General features: G+C 44.5%; 1 protein-coding gene across 2 annotated transcripts in view; it reads right to left on the bottom strand.

Moving 5' to 3' along the window:
* The window catches only part of MLYCD (malonyl-CoA decarboxylase), a 470,115-nt gene that overhangs the window by 267,857 nt on the left and 185,460 nt on the right, over window positions 1-16,798 (bottom strand). The window contains exons 2-3 of one of the 2 annotated variants that reach the window (XM_085637829.1): window positions 10,921-11,033; window positions 7,167-7,323 (exon numbers count right to left, since the gene is read on the bottom strand). The exons of the other annotated variant lie outside the window; for it this stretch is intronic. Of the exons in view, the coding sequence (XP_085493955.1) occupies window positions 7,167-7,323; window positions 10,921-11,033 (270 nt within the window). The remainder of the gene's footprint in view (window positions 1-7,166; window positions 7,324-10,920; window positions 11,034-16,798) is intronic. 2 annotated transcript variants of the gene reach the window in all.

Genomic DNA, 16,798 nt, shown 5'->3' with positions numbered 1-16,798 from the left:
AGCGTAAACGCAAACTTGTCAAAAAAGCCCCTACTACTCGCCAACATAGAAATAGTATTCTCACACATGGAGGACCGATGGATGCCCCAGTTTCCACCTTGAATTCAATCATACCTGGGGTATCTACAAGATTGGGAGAGGGGTGCAAGACTTGTGAGGCCAACAACTTTCTTTTGTCCAGAATAGATGAACTTATTAAATCTTATTTACGACCTGTAGAACTGTCACTTCTGAACATTGAAAAATTGTTGTCATCTAGGAACATATCCTCGTCGATTATCCCTCTTAATGCAGGGTCAGGAGGCGAGATGACTGTATCTAGGGAACCCATTAATCCACCCACTGGGACGGGTTTACTACCACCTAACAATTCGAATAAAAGATCTGAGCCACTTGTGGGTGAACGTAAGAAGGCTGTCGAATCAGCCAAACCCCAACCCCCAATGGTACACTTGAATTCCTTACCATCTAAATCTCCTGGGGGAATGAATAATCCTGACAACGATAGGGATTTGAATGGTCAGCACTTAAACTTACCACCTGAAGCTGACCCCTACGTTGTCATATTGACAGGTGTCCCGGGCCTAAGGTCTAATACGGAGGAACCCCTGGGCTCCCTAAAAAATAAGGTCCAACACTGGCTTACCCATAACAGACCGCTCCCGCCTTCTTGCGCAAGTAAAATCTTAATGGTACGAAGGGTGTCCTGGGTAGGTAGTGGAAAAAAACGGACCTGTGGGGATTGTGTTATTGTAAATTTTGACAACCCATACACGGCGGAATTTATCTGCCGCCGTGGCTTAAGTGCCAAGCAGGATGGAATTGAGACAAGAAGGCTTTCCTTCTTTTATCCCCCCTCTAATCGCTACCTTGACTCAGGAAGGGATGGCCCTGAGGACTCCAATAGGGTTGGCAGTAGGGCGTGGGATAGCTGGCAGGATCAAAGGGGCAGGATGGTACCCTCCAACTTAGGCTGGAGTGACTTGCCTTTGACCAATAGATATAGTTGCCTGGATTTGGTGGATTGACCATCACCATCTATAAGACAGGGCATGGTGGCTTCTGACCATATCCCCCACAGCCATTCGCTGTCTACTGATGGCCCTCAAAATACTTTTACAGATATTAATCTCATCCCCTCGATCCAGAACCCTGCTATTTATGATCTTCCGCAGGTTCCACACATAAGTCCATGTTCAACTTCAACAGCTGTTGTCCCGATACCTTCCAATGATTGTCCTAGCTTCCCTAAAATTTATTCTTATCCTTTGGATACGATAAAGATCTTAAGTTGGAACTTAGCGGGCATTCAAAGGAAATTGTGTTTACCCGACTGGAGTGCTTTTGTGGAGTCTCACATGATCTGCCTGTTCCAGGAGACATGGTCTCTCGAACCGACCTATCGGGTTGGTTACGTTACATACTTTGTCCCAGCCAATCTCCCCAGGAATGGCAAAGGCCGACCATCTGGTGGCTTGCTTATATGGGTAAACATCGCCCTGAATTGTCGAATAGACAGGAAAAAGATTAATTCATCAGACATCCTAGGCATTTCTCTAAGAGGCCCCCATCTGGGTCCCAGCCTTGATTTGTATAATGTCTATGCCAGAGGCACTAAATATGGAGCATTGTCCCCGACAGTGGCTTCCCTTGAAGGGGAACTCAGGAACAACATAGCTGCAACCCAAATCCTGGTCGCGGGAGACTTCAATTGTACTTATGAGCCTCTCACAACGGATGATTCTTCTGACCCCGGTGAAGACGATGCTAGATGGGGTATTCCAACCCTATCTATCCCCCCGATTAGAAAATGGACACAAGCAGCAATCCAGTTGAATGCTCTTACTTTGGAGTTCGGTTTAAGAGCTGCTAATGGCCGCACAAACTCCGATTCCATGGGAGCGGTCACATACAACAGAGACAAGCATACCTCAAGAATTGATTATATTATGCTTGATTTCTCCCTCTGGAGCTTTGTACGGGACATGATAGTTTTGCCCACAATTGAAAGCGACCATAATTCGCTTTCCCTTTCTCTTAAGAATCCCTGGCCTAATGAAGCGACTAAATTATCCTCCAGGTCGTCAGATACTATCTCTGTCGCGCCGTGCGGGAGGCGCTTAAAGTGGAAAATGGTCGCAGGGGATGAAGCCAAGCTTAATTCTATTAATGCAATGCTTATGGCTTCTCAAATTGAACTGGACATTATTGACCCAGCCCCTTCACATATAGAGAGGACAACATCTATCTTTGAGGGAACTCTGGAAACTATTGGAAACGTTTTTAAAAAAAACTGCGTGGGGAAGAAAACTGTAGTGCGAAATTCTAGGGGTAAGCAGGAATGGTTCACACCTGCCTGCAGAAAGGCCAAAACTATTCTAATCCAGGCTGTCAAAAGCAAAATTCAAGCAGAGGTTCAGGCAGCCAGGAAAAATTATAATGCATTCCTGGCACACGCTAAAAAAGAATGGGACTCAGAGTATTGGTCTACGTTAAAAGAGGCTAGTTCCGGGAAGGATTCTAGACGCTTTTGGGAAATAATTAGAACCAGAAACAGACCAGACAACGAGCTTATAATTTGCAATATCACTAGCCAGGCTTGGACTACTCATTTTGCCAAATTATATTCCAACCATGATGGTGATATTGCCTCAACTCCGTCTCATCGAGAACAAGTCCAGTTGTTGGAGTGTATTAACTCTGTTGCCCCTTCTAGGGGATTCGATCATCCCGCCGGCAATTTATCCCCGCCTACTCCTTGTATTGCCCGAGGGCCAGAGCTGGTGTTTCATGCTTTTTCCATTAAAGAAATTGAACATGCAATTAGCTCCATCAGGCCTCAAAAAGCCGCTGGCCCCGATGGCATTCCTGGGGACCTGTTGCGCTTTGACATCAAGAAATGGGGGAAATTGATCCACACTCTCCTTACTGCCATCAACAGAGGTGCACCCATTCCCGCCTCATGGAAAGGTGCAGAGGTCGTACCCATTTTCAAGAAAGGGGCTAGGGATGATCCATCTAATTACAGACCTATAAGCCTCCTCGATGTAACGCAAAAGGTCGTCGGTAAGGTGCTGTTGGTAAGATTACTCCACTGGATTGAGGAAAACAGCATCCTTTCCGACCTCCAGGCAGGCTTCAGATCAGGTACTGGCACAATCGAACAGGCCTTTAGATTGTTGCTAGTGTACTGGAAGGTCGTGGTCCTGGCCAAGGGCAGTCTTTATCTCGCATTTATCGACCTGAAGACTGCCTTTGACCTCGTACCGAGAGCGACCCTGTGGAGAGTACTCACTGATTTAGGGGTCCCGTATTACCTTTTATCCATTGTCATCAGGATGCATGAAAACACCTATGCACAGATCAGATGGGGCAGAGATGGAGAAAAAACTGATAGAATTCCGGTGGAGAGGGGGGTTCGCCAGGGTTGTGTGTTGGCTCCCACCCTGTTCTCTTTGTATGTGAATGGTGTGGTAGAGCATCTGCTGAAAGATCCTGCAGACGAACCCTCCCTGGCTGGGGATCGTATTCCGACCCTCCTCTTCGCGGATGACACACTCCTACTCTCTAAATCCCCTATGGGCCTCCAAAAGTTATTAAACAACTTCCAGTCCTTTTGTGGAGAAAGGGGTCTAGTAATTAACACGAACAAGACAAAATTCCTTGTGATGAATCCACCCAAGAAACCTGTACGTCCTCCAAGGCTGAATAATGTACCTTTAGAGAGGGTGGATGTGTTTGATTACTTAGGCATTCGCCTCTCACACAACATGCTTTGGGCCCCCCATTTATGTAAAATGCTGTTAGCACATAAGAGGGTGACAGGGGCACTCCTAAAGGAGCAGCGCTCTTGCGCAATTAGACCTATAGCCCCTCTTATGGAAATCTATGCAGCAAGGGGCGTCAGCTCCGCCCTTTATGGGTCTGAACTCTGGGGTTCATGTAACTCTAGTGAGTTGGCAAGATCGGAGAGAAAGTTCTGTAGGGCCATTATGTCTCTCCCCCAGGGTACTCCTACGACCCCACTGATGCTTGATCTGGGCTGCCGCCCAATTGATGAGCTGGCGAAATTTCGCCCCCTATTGCTATGGGCCCGACTATGGCGTGTCCTGGAATTAGTAAAATACGCTAATGGCCTCTCTGAAGTCTTGTCACTTCCCGGATGGTACAAGATCAAATGGTTAAAAGACATGAAAACCCTCCTTTGCAATCTTGGTCTAAGTACAGCATGGGAAAGCAGGTCTTCCCCTCCGAAAGCTACGCTAAAAACTCTGTACTGGAACTGGATTGCATCCCAGCAGAATTCTAATCATGCCTTGGGCAGACTTACGGAGGATTTTCTGAGCTTCAAAGACCTGCCGTTCCGGGAACCTTACCTAGATGTTATAGAGAGACCGTTTGATAGGACCCTTTACTTTAAATTTAGAACTGGGACCCTCCCACTCTATGCCTTTACGTCTGGCTGGAATTTCCCTGCACAGACCACAGAATTTTGCCCTTTCTGTATCAATAGACCTGAAACTGTAGCACATTTTCTATTTGAATGTCAGGTTTATGTACTCCCTAGAAACAGATGGCTCAAACATTTGTGCCGCTTGTTAGGCACCCGGAAGCACACTGAGGCCCTACGTATTTTAAGGTCTGACTCTCGGCCACTCTACGCCTGTGTCCTTTCCAAATATTTATCTTGGGCATGGCGTATCAGAATTAATAGGCTTAAAATAACTGTTTAATACGTTTTTACCTATTTATGACATTTCTCACTTTTTAATGTAAATATAATGATGATTTTTAAAGCTGTGATGAACAATTTTCTTATTGTAATGCTTTTATGATATATTTTTTATCGAAATAAAGCCTTGACTGACTGACTGATAATAGAGCATGACACAATGCATGGGTGAGGGTCTACCTTCCTACATAGCTTCCATCACACAGTCAAGGAAATAGAACGTCATACAACAATGAAGTGGGGAAATGTCATGAGTTCACCACTAGTGGAAATTCGAAATCTATGCTTTTTTATGTTGTGTCTTATTGCCTGTCAACAAGGAATGTTACACCATGACTCCTGCCCATCAATATAAGATCTCTAGCTGGGCTTTTGTTTGACTAGGACAGGATACTAATAATGGAGCTGCCTTCCCTTCATTGGACTAAATACAATTGTGGACATTGAGGTTTGATGGCAGTTGGATCCCAGGGACAGGGCACTTTTCTGACATAATAAGTTGGCCTGGGTGGACTTCGCGGAGTTCTACTTCGTGGAACTCCGCACAGTGACAGAAAAACTCCACCACAAGTCACGTGGCTCGCACTGATTTTAAACATCGGGAGTTTGTCCCATGCTGTTAAACCAGCATGAATGGCACTCTGCATCACGTCGGAGGGCGCTGCTGCTTTCTGCCACTCAAGGAGACGTTCTACCAGACCTGCAGATTGCTCAAAGTGAGCGGAAGATTTCTCAACGCGAGCTGTTGCGACCTGCCGCGACTGCCCACATTGAAAAATCTTGCAGAGAGGAGGTCTAGCGTGCAATTTTTCTCTCTGGAGTGCTCGCCAACTTACTGTTAGCGAGCCGTGCAGGAGGAAAAACTCTGCTCAGCATCACTTCGCTGAGTTTTGCAAAACTCCGCACAGAGCACCGAGTGGGCAAAACTATGCGAACTCCGACAGTGGAGCGTAATTCTTCGCCCACCCCTAATAATAAAATATAGGCCCATGCTGAGTAGCAGAGCCACAACTGCCAGTTTGTTTGATTACACAAGTGTGGTACTATTCATATCAGAAGAAGTGCACGAATACAGAACAGTAGAACATTTGTTATTATCTATTGAATTTCAATTCAAACCTCGCTTCCAAATGTAAGTAGTGTGTACACAAAGAAAATTAATGATAAGCTGCAGCTAGGTTTCTCATGTTTATGAACAACCAGAAATCACTATACACTGCGACATGATGAGTCTGAGGGACAGAACAGTATGTTACTTTTGTAAAAAGGTCACTGTAGCAAAAGATCATAGATTAAAACATTATCACTCGTTTCTATTTTTTACCCTATTTAATTTCATTGTTGTTTTTATTTCAGTAATGAATTTCTTTGGGAAACCCTTGAGCCGCCTACACAAATGAATCCTTGCTGAATCCAGAATGGTATCTACTTTTTAGAAATGTACAGTTTTCCGAGTTAGAAAACGATTACTTTTTTACAACTCTGCCTGCTCCTGAAAGATGGAAAGAGCGTGATTTTAGTAAAGCAGACGTTTTCCTGATGCCATTTCTAGAAAAAACATACTTTCTTGCACCTTTTTTCCAGCATTTTGTTCCCTGAAATATCATGGAGATACCTTTAGAAATCCCAACATGTAGGTAAAAAGGATGCAAATTTGGCATGGATACCTTTTTGTGTAAAAAACAATTATGAAAGTATAATCCCAAACTGCCTAAACATAAAAAAAAGGGCTCACCACTTGGGGATGGGTGGGGCTCAGCACATAATGAAATACATAAAATAGTACACTGACTTTAGCACTACCAAAGAGAGGTCTGCAAATGAGTTATCCCTCAAATATACTACTAGAGTAAATGCAACATAACAATGGAAAGAAAATAAACTAATGTAGAAGAAAAAGTAGGCATCATTGTTAACTAGTAATATGACATACCCCATGCCCACATCCTTTAACCATGATCACAAATCTTGCAATGCTGGCACTTGTGTGTGGTTGAAAACTCATCAATTCCCACATCAACACCAAACCAGCTTATCTACATGAACTTGGGGGGAAAAGTACCAAATTGAAAACACAGTCTGGGAACTTGTCTTGAAATATAACTCGACATGCAAGCTAGGGCACACAGGGTCTCGTCTTCACTGGACCCCTCAGGAGCAACATATTCTGTGCTATCCCTCTACAACTTTAAGGTCTTACGATTCCAATGAAGACAGAAGATGCCTACTCCTACTTTGGTGACAAGGGCCTATTCTCTGGATTGGTTAGCTTAGCAGTGAAGAGTTACTGGAGACAATACTGTTTGTTTCCTGACACAACATTGCCCTCTACAGGATTGGGCCTTTACCACTTAAAGTGCAGATTACAAGGTTATTCTTCATCTCCTCAGACTTGACTTTACTTGAAACTATCCATATATCAACTCTTTTGTACCTGAATGTTACTGGAGATTTTGTTGGTGAGAGCAACATGTAGAATTATTAACGGTTCTCCAGGCATTGCACTGTGAGTAAAGACATAACACCTCCTGTAGGGGCCCACACGGCGTTTCATGTCAGTCCAGTTTCTGACAGGATGCACGGCTTCGGACCTGAACAAAAGATGATAAGAGTTGGGGTACAATGTAGCTCTGATGCCATCAGCTTAATTCACCAAATAGCATAGTACAAACCAACAATACTAAAAACAGAATTCTGAAACAGCGTGTGGTCAGTAAACAGTTCGCATATACACAGCAAACAGCTAAAGCATATGTGTGCATACAATGTATTTAGGAAAGACCAACATAAGAACCAGAACACCGTCATGGAGGCAACAGGTTCTGTTTCTATTTCCCATAATGTATCAGTTTGAATAGAAACTATTCTCAATAACATAACAAAAAACTCTTCAAAGGACTTCTTCACTGAAAACACAAGTCTATTAAAAAAAGGTGGCTGTACAGAGAGAACACACTCGAAAGGACCCAAAAGAGCTTGTAGCATTAGAAGGTCTTCGGGCTTGAAAAGGGAGGTTGCACTGAGACAGGAAAGAAGCATGAAGGAGCAGGGATGTATTGGCACCTTAGGTGAGTTACAGGTTTTGGGCCCTGTCAACTGCTTCTTAGGTCTTGCCTACTAAACAGTACATGTGATGTCTGTTGCAAGACCTATTGTCAGGTTGATGTGCCCCCTGAATATCGAAACCACAATATTGAGGACAGAATATTGAAAATTAAATATTGACGGGTAAATGTTATGTTATGTTAAAATGAATTTGTAAAGTGCACGTACACCTGGGAGGTTTCATGTCGCTAATTTGGTTGCAAGCCCAGCCATAAAGGAAGGATTTAAAAGGCCTGTCGGAAGAGCTAAGTTTTCTAAGAGACTTCTAAAGTCAAGAAGGTTGATACAGAAGCGAATTTCGGAGGGAAGAGAGTTACAAAATACCGGGCCAAGGTAGAAAACCTGGCACCACCGATACGCTTGAGTCTAAAATGAGGGATGAGTAGTAGATTTTTGTGAGCTGAGCGAAGATTTCGTATGGGGATGTATTTGTTAATCATATAAAGAAGTCTAGATTTCTGCTAGACTGGTTAGCCTTAGGGTGGTCTTCCCCTCAATATTTAGCTTTCCTCCTCCATTTCTTCTGAACTCGTTTTTGCTGGCCTTAGTACTCCGAGTACTTTACCACTGCTAATCAGTGCTTAAGTGCATGTGCTCTTACCTCTAAACAGGGTAATATTGGCTCATATCCAATTGGCAAATGTATTTTTACAAATAAGTCCCTAATAAAGTGGTACTATATGTACCGAGGGCCTGTAAATTAAATTATACTACATGTTTCCCTGCCATATGTCACTGCAGTGCAATTAAACTGCAGCATAACTAAAGCACAGTGGTGCACCTGGCAGAAATATATTTTTGTCACATATGTGGGTAATGCAAATACACACTGCAGCCCACATATGATGAGTTATTGTCCATGCTATAGCAGAACATAAGGCACCATTGACAATGGACATATACAAAAGTTAAATAGGCCAAATACGCAGTTCCAATGTGCAACACCTAATTTAGTGGGACAGTACAGGCATTTAACTACTGTTTAGAACTGGTGCAGGGTCCTAAAGCTAGAAAAAACAGAGTTCAGAAAAAATGAAAACCTTTGGTGACAAAGCCGAAAAGGTGAATTTGCTACATGAGTGCAATATAAAATTACGGGAAATTACCCATCTTTTAATTGGTGAAACTGAAATTTAAGCATAGCCAAAAAATTAGCCAGACATCTCTGTGTTAAGGTGGCAGAACTCTTCTTTTACTAGAGTGATTTCGCTCCAGCCCCCTAGACACTCCCCTGTTTAGATTAGGTTCTATCTGATATGGTCACAAATGGTTCTCCCTCCCTCTAGGGCTGGACGCAAAGGGTAAAAGAGTGATCAAAGAATGAGGGGTAGCAAGTCCTGGCAGCCATATTTGGGCTCAGCAAGTCAAAAGATGTGTTTGGAGGACTGCCCTTTGTTCTGCCAGCTCTCCTCTACCCCTCCAAGATGGCTAATCCATGCTAAGTGGCCAGTAGTTAACATCACCATGGTTTGCTGAGCTCAGAGGCAGGCCAAAATCTTCAGACTCATTACTTCTCCCATCCAAGTATATGTATTCCATTTCTGGAGGTTTGGTTATTAATAGAACTGCTTTTATAACAACTATGGCAGCCCAATATACATTTTTATCAAGTTACTTTTTAACTTTTCATTTTTCCACTATTATAAAAAATCAACTTCAATCAGACTAAATCAGATTTCTTTTGAAAATTCAGTGGAAAATAACTTTGAATGATTTGTCTAAAATTTTCCCATGCAACGGTGGACAATAAATATTTTAATTATGCCTAGTTCTGTAAATATATAGTGTACCACTTATTTCATGCATGTATTCAACACCCTCCCTTGTGGACTTACTCCCACATTTGCCATAAACCTGTCAGAAATTATATGGGTCTAGTCAGAGTCATTAAGGAATGATCTAACCAGCTTTACATAGGCAATGGGGGAACCTCTTTCTTTCTTGTTTAGTTCCCCCACCCTTGGTAACAACCTTGCCTCACCCACTAGTAGTTAGAGAACTCCTGATAGGGTGGAGGCTGTTTCCTTCATGAAATGGTTCATCTTCCGTTTAAAGGAAGTCTCTGCCCAATCTTTTAGTAGCTTTTCTTGCATGTCTGACGGCCTTCTTCCTTCCCCATTACCTACCCAAGCAGTAACATCAGGTTCTGCAGGTAAAATAGCTGCCGCAGATTGCCCCATCGGAAGAACTAGGGACACTCTGAGGTAAGAAGTGGCTCTGTAGAAGATCCTTGTAGGGCATCTAACGTCCCTGTATGAGCAAGTGGACGAGTATCAAAGGACTAAACTCCCTCCCTAGCAGTAAGAGCCTTCCTTCCATCCACGGAGGCGAGTTCAATGAAGGGGAAAAAGTTTGTCTGAGGGTGGCTGTAGCTCCCAATCATCTCAGGAAAAGTTGCGTGGGCAGTATATCATTGAATGCCAGTTCACAAACGGTCATTAGAAGAAGCAATGAAGACAATCACCCAAGAGAGACATGCAACATCCCACTATCCTTCCTAATGTGACAGTAAGAAGTGGCAATGCTCTGCTTCCACTATCCTGCGCGTTCCACACTCCCCTTACTGGGCCCCTCTGTAATACTTGAAAGTATCGAATCATTGGCACAACCTAGAAATTATGAACAGCTCTCTTCTATTTGCTGTGACACCCACGCCATTTTGGTTACTCATCTCTGGAAACCACTTTTAGATTCTATTCTACAATTTGCTCCTAAATGTTGTCTTTAGTTCAGTGTTCGCTTCTATTTAACCTTAGTTTACTGTTTCGACCTTGGATCCCCATCTACTGTTCATCTCTTGAATCAGGTTATAAGGAATGATATAATACAGATCTGCAAAAACATGCTGAAAGCAGCCAAAAATAATTGAGATCTAGAGCAATAGACCAAGAGAGGAAAGTGGAAGCACAAATGCATCTGGGCACACATCCCAATGAGTTATAAATCTGAAAGAGTGGGACAGGAAGAGAATCTACAGCTTGCTATACAGTCAGGGCAAGAGAAAGACACACGAGGAGTCCACAGAGAGCTGCACATGTCTGAACTAGAACCCCACTGAGCGGGTCACCACTGCAGGAACTTACTGGCTGATCTTCTGGAGTAACTCGCAAGGTGACTGCCAGGTGATGCGCTCCAGGTTCAGGAACCCCACGGAAAACCACTCGGAGAACATGTTCTTCAGCACGGTGTTCATCTCCTGCAATGCAAAAACACACGCGGTCACAGGCAGAAGCCCCGCCCTCTCAAGCAAAGCCGTACACGTCACACTGCCCCACAAAGGGAACGATGCAGATTGTTACTGAAATTGTATGAAAACCAGAAAGGCTGCGCGCATGCGCTGTCAGTTCCTATGCAGAAATGTGGCAATTCCATGGGCAAAGCTATCAGTAGTACAGCAGGTGCAGTAGCACCGGGGCCAGAGATCGGAGGGGCCCACTGCACCTCAATTATTGGGTGCGTTTTGTAATATGATTTGTTCTACCAAACCACCGGAAGGGGCCGAGCTTCATGGCTTCCATTAGGTCCCCCCACACCCTTGCGGTCCCACAAATGCGCAGGATCTGAAGACACCACCTGTAAGCAATGAAACAACAAGCGTCAATCCCGACATGAAAGACGGGCCCTAAACATGCTCCCTGTGGATCGTTCGAATATATTGTGAAATATCCCAGGTAAATTGACGTCTCACGATTCTGAGGTTTATGTACCTCAGCATACTTCCAGGTCGTCATTTACGTTATGCATGACACTTCGAACACTCTGGACTATTGGAATTCGTCTCCAAAAGAAGCGCTATTCGAAGCATCGCACACGTTGCTGCTAAATCCCAGCCGCCCTACGTTGTAGCCACGTATTTTCTGCCACTGAAATACTCCAACGCAAAAATAAAATAGGTGATAAAACACGCAGTAATAGTGCTGCAGCGTCACTGCATATTCCATCCACCACACTTTTAAGTACTGCCTTTGAAGCAATCTTAAAATGCTCTGGGATTACTGTACCCCCTGACAGCTCAGGTGCATTACTTCTCAGGTGCATTACAGCTCAGGGACATTACAGGTAAGGGACATTACAGGTAAGGGACATTACAGGTAAGGGACATTACATCTAAGGGACATTACATCTAAGGGACATTACATCTAAGGGACATTACATCTAAGGGACATTACATCTAAGGGACATTACATCTCAGGTGCATTACAGCTCAGGGACATTACAGCTCAGGGACATTACAGCACAGGGACATTACAGCACAGGGACATTACAGCACAGGGACATTACAGGTAAGGGACATTACAGCTCAGGTGCATTACAGGTAAGGGACATTACATCTCAGGTGGATTACAGCTCCGGGAAATTAGAGCCCAGGGACATTACAGCCCAGGGACATTACATCTCAGTGACATTACATCTCAGTGACATTACATCTCAGTGACATTACATCTCGGGTCTATTACAGCTCAGGGACATTACAGCTCAGGGTAATTACAACTCAGGGTCATTACAACTCAGGGTCATTACAACTCGGGGACATTACAGCTCGAGTGCATTACATCTCAAGGACATTACAGCTCTGGGGCATTACATCTCTGGGGCATTACAGCTCTGGGGCATTGCATCCCAGGTGCATTCCATCTCGGGGACATTACAGCTCTTATACATTACAGCTCGGATACATTACAGCTCGGGGGGCATTGCAGCTCCGGGGCTGGGGCATTACAGCTCTGGGGCACAACATCTCAAGGACATTACAGCTCTAGGGCATTGCATCTCAGGTGCATTACATCTCAAGGACATTACAGATCGGGGACATTACCGCTCAGGGGCATTTACACCTCAGGGGCATTTACAGCTCGGGGACATTACTGCTTAGGGGCATTTACACCTCAGGGGCATTTACACCTCAGGGACATTTACAGATCAGGGGCATTTACAGATTAGGGGCATTTACAGATCAGGGGCATCTACATCTCAAGGACATTAGAGCTCGGGGACATTACATCTCAGGGACAATACATCTTAGGGACAATACATCTCAGGGACAATACATCTCAGGGACAATACATCTCATGTGCATTACATCTCAGGTGCATTACATCTCAGGTGCATTACAGCCCTGGGGCATTACAGCTCTGGGGCATTACAGCTCTGGGGCATTACAGCTCTGGGGCATTACAGCTCTGGGGCATTACAGCCCAGGGGCACAACATCTCAGGGGCACAACATCTCAGGGGCACAACATCTCAGGGGCACAACATCTCAGGGGCACAACATCTCAGGGACATTACAGCTCAGGGACATTACAGCTCAGGGACATTCTTGACAGGAATAGCAGCAGGCTCTGCAAATGAGGATATGAGCGACTGAACCGCTGCTCATTTGTAACTCACCTGATGTTACAATATGAATCAACTCTGGACAGTATAGGGAGGAAAACACAGGTGAAATGCAAAAATGAGAGGACTGAGGGGGGAGGTGGGAGTGGATATGACTGCTGAATATGACCATAATACCGTGATGAGACAAGCAGTTCTTACAGCTGTAATACATAATGCCAAAATCATGTGTTAAAGAAAGGAATCCAATACTACGGTAAAGCACAGAGGGAATTGAAAACAGAGCAGTGTGTTGTGTTGGAGGCGATCAATGGGCGCTGTTGACCTTTCAAATTGGTGGAAGGTAAACACCTACCCTGAAGCTCATTACGGCCACCTTCATGCCAGGGACAAATTCAATATCATGAAGAATGGCCACTATATTTTAAAGATGGGTGCAATTAGGCCAGGCCCTTGAACTATGCACTAAAAATCTCAACGCGCAAACATGGACACCATTATGCATAGGCCACCATCACATTAGAGACAGTTAAGCCCAGGATCCCCCAATATGTCATGGAGGGCTGCATTGGGTCAAGGATAGCCACAGACCTGTCAAGGTGGGCCCCATGATGCCAGAGACACCGTTCTAGGCTAAAGAAGAGGTCTCCAGAGCCGCCACAAACAAAGACATCTAGAAAGCCACCAGGATCCGCATGGAAGCAGGCGCAAGAGGAAGCGGTCATGATGGAAGTTCCCACTTGTCCACAGCAAGTCTACTTCACCGCCCCATAGCGAAGTTTAATAGGCCGAATGAGCCAATCAGCAGAAGAGGCAGGAGACTGAGTACACTCGCTGTGTGAGGGCAGGTACTTACACCACTCTTCATACAGGCAAAGCTGCATTTTGTTAACACAAACTCGGCATGGGGTGAAGGCACAATCGCCATTCTTCCATGTGCAAAGCTTTCTTTTGCTAAGTGTACACAATGAATTCAGGATCTCAGCATAGTGAATAATTGCATGGATGACAACTGACAAGTGGTGGGGCTTCACATGAAAAGTCCCAATGGGCCAGACGCCACCGTATGCAATGAAACATTTTTAAAACCTCCCAACTCTGAAGGCGGGGCATGCAGGTTATTGACTGCAAAGAGACCCATATCACTATAGCGGTGACCAGGAGGCCTAGTTCTAGCCGACCCGGTTTCCCTTAGTGTGCTCGCAAAACAGCAAGTCCAGTGAGAGTATTCCATGTATTTGAACATTTTACCCGCAGTGAGCAAGACTGCCCTGAGTGGAAAATATGACAAAAGGACTTCAACTCATAGCACTGGGAAGTTACTGCCCTTGTGGAGACTCAGTGAAGTTACAGCTGAGATTCCAGAGGTGGTCACAAGCATTTTTACCTCGACCCCTGTGAGAGAAGGCTACTGACCCTACCTGTGTAAACGAGGTTTGGTCCCTAACAAGTGGAAAGGTAGCTGTGTTCTGGGCTGTGTATGTTGTGTCTGGGAAGCTTTAGGGAATCCACAGTTAGCCCTCACCAGGCCTGAGCCCTGACGAAGAACAAAGGGCTGACTGAAACAGTTGTTTCCATTTTGGCAATGTGTCTGCAGACTTGCGCAACACCAAGCTACCTCTTTTCAAACTTCCTCAAATCCTCATCCTGCTGCACCCTACATTGCCCCCTTTTGTTCAGCACTAATAAAACTGAGGAATATGGGCCCTGCTGCAGCAAAACACACAAGATGATGGACGGAATGTTGCACATTGGCAAAACATTCACCCCCAGTCACAGATCTGGGTTTAATCCATCGTTATTTTGCTCACCATGCCACCCCAGTTCAGACATGGCCATATGCAAATCAATCTTGACCCTGTGCCTCATGGGAACAGTCCAGCCCTAACTGCCAAGCCATGTCTTCCCTAGACCGGAACCAAGCATCCTAGGACCGGTTTCGGGGTTTCACCCCTCTTCAGCCAGGTTGTAGATATTGGAGCTGGCCACAGCTGTAGATATTGGAAATGGCACTCACCCTTAGTTGGCGCCAAACTCTGTACAGATCAGCAGCCATCTCAAATGGATAAGAACTGGACTATAAGCCTCAGACTTAATCAATTCAAAATACCGCATTGGATTTACCGAATAAAACTGTTTGGAGTGTTGGGCATAATAGGGAACTTTCTGTCCTGCAACTTGAGGCAGTGAAGGGGTGCGTGTATTATGCGAAGTGAGACTGTGAATTAGCAAGAATCATGGAAACGGACAAGGTTTATACTCCTCCTGTTGCTACTTTAAGTATTTGGGGCCCGGGGGGGGGGGGGAAGACACTGACACCTGGAGAAGAGTCAGGGACCGGAGTGTGACTATTGACTAGTCAGCCTATGGGTCAGGAGGGGAGATGTGAGAAACCAAGGGGACAATAAATAGGTCCATGAAGTGAAGGGTGATTTTGTCCATACCAGTCGTGTTTACCGATGTAGGGGTGCAAAGATACCAAGCGTGTAGCAGGGAGTGATCAACGGGTAATGCCTCCGAGTCTTCACCCATTGATACTGACTCAGCCTGCGAAATGGTTTCTGTTTATGGATTTGTAAATGTTGTAGTACTTATTGTAATGTCACAACAATGAATATATGCTTCTTACTGTAAGATATAGTTTAGTTTGGAAAAATAACTGCCCTTTAGGTTTACTGCTACCTCTGGGTTAACGTTTTACCACTGGAGAGTCAAGTGTACAAATTCCACACTTTGGTTATCCATTTGGATAACTACATCCTACATCACATCATATCTCATATCATATGCTGCAATTTCACAAGGAACTGAAAACACAGCTCTTTAACACTCTACTATAGGTTGAGAAGTAGCAGTTTACTTCCCCCATCACAATCCAGCCAGCGCTTAATTTGTAAAATACTAAGTACAGGTGCTCAAATTTTTGTAGGAGGCCACACCCACTCCCTGGCTCCACCCACCTCCTCCACTGGCTCCACCCATTTACTATATTGGCCCCACCCACATCCTACACTGGCACTGGCACTGAAAGCCAGATGTAATAACTGATCTGAATTAAAGCAAAACACGTTGTTAATACAATCAAGGCAAACCCACAAAAGAGACTGGATGTCATAACTTTTGGAATCGCAGATAATGAACATTTTCTGACCATGAAAGGCCTTACTCTAAAGTAATGCTGGAATTAATATCTACTTCTCTTGTGTTTTGTTTCTCTCCAGGCTTGATTTTCAAATAACACCCTAAACTGCCCCGGACCACTCTATTAGTACAAGAGAGTACCACACCTTACACACTTCTCAATTATTTTGCTCTGAGAATAACAGAATTTGCTTTTCACTGATATATGTACATCTTGTTACCAAAAAATATATGGTATTATAGAGCTGAGAGGTACGAGCCAACTATGAAGGCATCTATCACATGAAGAATATTGGACTCGATGCACAGTATGTACCTCTCTGGCATATGCACTGCCTGTAACTGATTCATGTACATCATTCAGTCCTGTAATATGCCAAATATGGACATCTAAAACCTCTGAATATATGCTATATCAGGTCTCTAAAATATGCAGATATCATATGCTCATGTAAAATGTAATGTCACAGATATGCCTATAGTA

Source organism: Triturus cristatus, chromosome 12 (genome assembly GCF_964204655.1).
Source record: "Triturus cristatus chromosome 12, aTriCri1.1, whole genome shotgun sequence".
Taxonomy (NCBI): domain Eukaryota; kingdom Metazoa; phylum Chordata; class Amphibia; order Caudata; family Salamandridae; genus Triturus; species Triturus cristatus.
The sequence above is the reverse complement of the archived record's forward strand: the minus strand, read 5'-3'. Positions and strand labels throughout refer to the sequence as shown.